Source organism: Carlito syrichta, unplaced genomic scaffold, assembly GCF_000164805.1.
Source record: "Carlito syrichta isolate Samal-C Ts95f unplaced genomic scaffold, Tarsius_syrichta-2.0.1 Scaffold135763, whole genome shotgun sequence".
Classification (NCBI taxonomy): Eukaryota; Metazoa; Chordata; class Mammalia; order Primates; family Tarsiidae; genus Carlito; species Carlito syrichta.
Window position 1 is genome coordinate 9658 of NW_007079859.1, and position 2978 is coordinate 12635.

Consider the following 2978-nt stretch of genomic DNA (forward strand, 5'->3'; position numbering starts at 1 on the left):
GGGAAGGATCGCCAGAGTCTAGCAGGTCGAGGCTGCGGTGGCCGGGAGTGGCCACTGCACTCCAGTCTGGGCGACGGAGTGAGACTCCAACTCAAAAAAAAAAAAAACAAAAGCTGCTGAAGTCTCAGATTTGGTTATCTCATGAAATTCTGAAATTCCTATGCAGTAACCAACGCTCTCCCAAATATAAAATCTATTAAACATGATCTTCTCTGGGAAGTAGAAAGAAGGAAGGAATAGGTCAGAGCAACGCTGGAAGGTTAAGAAGGAATGATGGGCAAAATTACTCAAGCTACTGATCCAGGGGAAGTCCTTAGGTCTTCATATAGTTAGCTTCAAGGGGACTGAATGCCCATGAAAGGAAAAAGAACCTGGGTTGAAGACCTCAACACTCCTGCAGTGAGGAAGCCCTGCAATTAGGCCACCACCTGTTTTTTCTGAGAGGCCAAGATGCCACCGCTATTGTAACTTTTTTTTTTTTTTTGAGTTGGAGTCTAACTCTGTTGCCTTGACTGGAGTGCAGTGGCTGCTCCTGGCCACCAGAGCCTTGACCCACTGGGCTCTGACGATCCTTCCGCCTCAGCCTTCTAAGTAGCCAGAATTACAGGTATGCGCTACCATGCCCAGCTGATTTTTTTTTTATTTATTGTAGAGATGAGGTCTCACCAAGTTGTCCAGGCAGGTCTTGAACCTGCGGGCTCAGGCAATCCACTCACCTCAGCCTCCCAAAGGCGTGGGATTACAGGCTGAGCCACCAAGCCTGGCTTATTTATTTTTTTTGAGTTGGAGTCACTCTGTCACCCAGACTGGAGTGCAGTGGCCGCTCCTGGCCACCGCAGCCTCGACCTGCTGGGGTCCAGCGATCCTTTTGCCTCAGCCTTCCAAGTAGCTGGAACTACAGGAGGACACTACCACGCCCGGCTAAATTTTGATTTACTGTAGAGATGAGGACTGGCCAAGTTGCCCAGGCGGGTCTCGAACCGGCGGGCTCAGGCAATCCACTCACCTCAGCCTCCCAAAGGCACGGGATTACAGGCTGAGCCATCGAGCCCAGCGATTTTTTTTTTTTTTTAATTTACTGTAGAGATGAGGTCTCGCCAAGTTGCCCAGGCGGGTCTTGAACCCACGGGCTCAGGCAATCCACTCACCTCAGCCTCCCAAAGCACGGGATTACAGGCTGAGCCACTGAGCCTGGCTGTAACTTTTTTTTTTTTTTTTTGAGTCAAGAGTCTCACTCTGTTGCCCAGGCTGGAGTGCAGTGGCAAACTCATGGCCACCGAAGCCTTGCCTTCTGGGCTCAGGCGATCCTTCTGCTTTAGCCTTTCAAGTAGATGGAACTACAGGCACGCACCACTACACCTGGCTAAGTTTTTTGACTTATTGTAGAGATGAGGTCTCGCCAAGTTGCCACCACTAAACCCAGCTAATTCATTTTATTTATTGTAGAGACGAGGTCTCACTAAGTTGTGCAGGCTGGTCTCAAACTCCTGGGCTCAGGCAATCCTCTTGCCACTGCCTCCCAAAGTGTTAGGATTAGAGACGTGAGCCACCACACCTGGCTCTGTAGCATTCTTGAACCAAGGCCTCCAGTGTTCGAAGTTTAGAAATCTTCACAGGCCAGGTTGTTTAAGAGATTCAGATGCCCCTCTGTCCATCTTGTCTTCATGGACCAGGACCTGCACAAAGGATCCCTAAGACAGATCCCTTAATCCTGCAAGACTGAATGTCTCTTATGAGATCGTACTGTGCCCACAAAGACCTCTGACTTGAGAAGGAACCATTTATGCTTCACATGCAGGAACTCTGTGAAACTCTTGACTTCCCTCTACAGTTATTACTGTGGTACATTTGAAGCTAAAGATAAATTAATGGCAAATGAAAAACAAGGAAATCCTGAAGGCCAGGAGTCCATATAGAAAGTCCTAATCCTTGGCTGGGTGTGGTGGCTCATGCCTATATTCCCAGCACTTTGGGAAGCGGAGATGAAAGGATTGCCTGAGCCCAAGGGTTCAAGACCAGCCTGGGCAATTAGTGAGACCTCGTCTCTACAATAAATCAAAAAATTAACTGGGTGAGGTGGCATGCGCCTATAGTTCCAGCTACTTGGAAGGCTGAAGCACGAGGATCACCTGAGCCCAGTAGGTTGAGGCTGTGGTGGCTGTGAGCTTGCCACTGCACTCCAGCCTGGCCGACACAGTGAGACTTCAACTCAAAAAAAAGAGAATGCTACAGGGATACAGGAAGACAGAGCCCTGCCCCAGACCATGCCTGCTTCATCTTGGCTAGCTCCCGCCTTGTGTGCTCATCATTCCGCAGATCCTTCTTGTTCCCAACCAGGATGATGGGCACGTTGGGACAGAAATGCTTGACTTCGGGAGTCCATTTTTCTGGGATGTTTTCTGAAAGAAAAATGCACAGAATTTGGGGATACATACAATTCTATCTTGCACAAACTCTAAGAGCCCCTAGTTAAATTGCAAAGACACTGCCCTTGTTTCTTCAAAAGAATGCTGCACATTTAATGAAATCCCCCTAGTTTCAAAACCAGAAAAAAAGGTAAGATCTAACCCTCTTTCACTGAACATAGACATCGCCAGCCTTCTTCAGTCCCAGTGCTAGTGTTGCTGAATTCTTCTGGAGGTAGGGCCCAAGTAAGGGCTTTGGAGGAGAGAAGGATCCAGAATACAGGGTACCTCCAAAATGGCACACTGTGCCCTACAAAGGCAGGCTTTCTTACAGGTTATCCTTGTCACAGCTGGCAGATAATTCTGACCTAGCTAACAGAATGGGTCCTCATTCTGGGGCAACAGCTGGCCCAGGGTCCACACGTTCTTCTTTCTACCTTGTGCATGGACCCTCAGCATGACTTCCACCCTGTGGGTTACTGCCATTTCAAATGGCTCAAGAGTGACTTTTAAAAATATGAAATGAGTCAGGCTCGGTGGCTCAGCCTGTAATCCCACGCCTTTGGGAGGCTG

General features: G+C 48.8%; 1 protein-coding gene across 7 annotated transcripts in view; it reads right to left on the minus strand.

The window, feature by feature from the left end:
• RHOA (ras homolog family member A) overlaps nucleotides 1–2978 on the minus strand; it is a 12451-nt gene that overhangs the window by 1877 nt on the left and 7596 nt on the right. For 5 of the 7 annotated variants that reach the window (XM_021708323.1, XM_008049565.2, XM_021708322.1 and 2 more), the window contains one exon: nucleotides 2269–2399. The exons of 1 other annotated variant lie outside the window; for it this stretch is intronic. In XM_021708323.1, the coding sequence (XP_021563998.1) occupies nucleotides 2269–2399 (131 nt within the window). Of the gene's footprint in view, nucleotides 1–2263; nucleotides 2400–2978 lie in introns of all 7 variants that reach the window. One more of the 7 variants, XM_021708324.1, reaches the window with a different exon arrangement.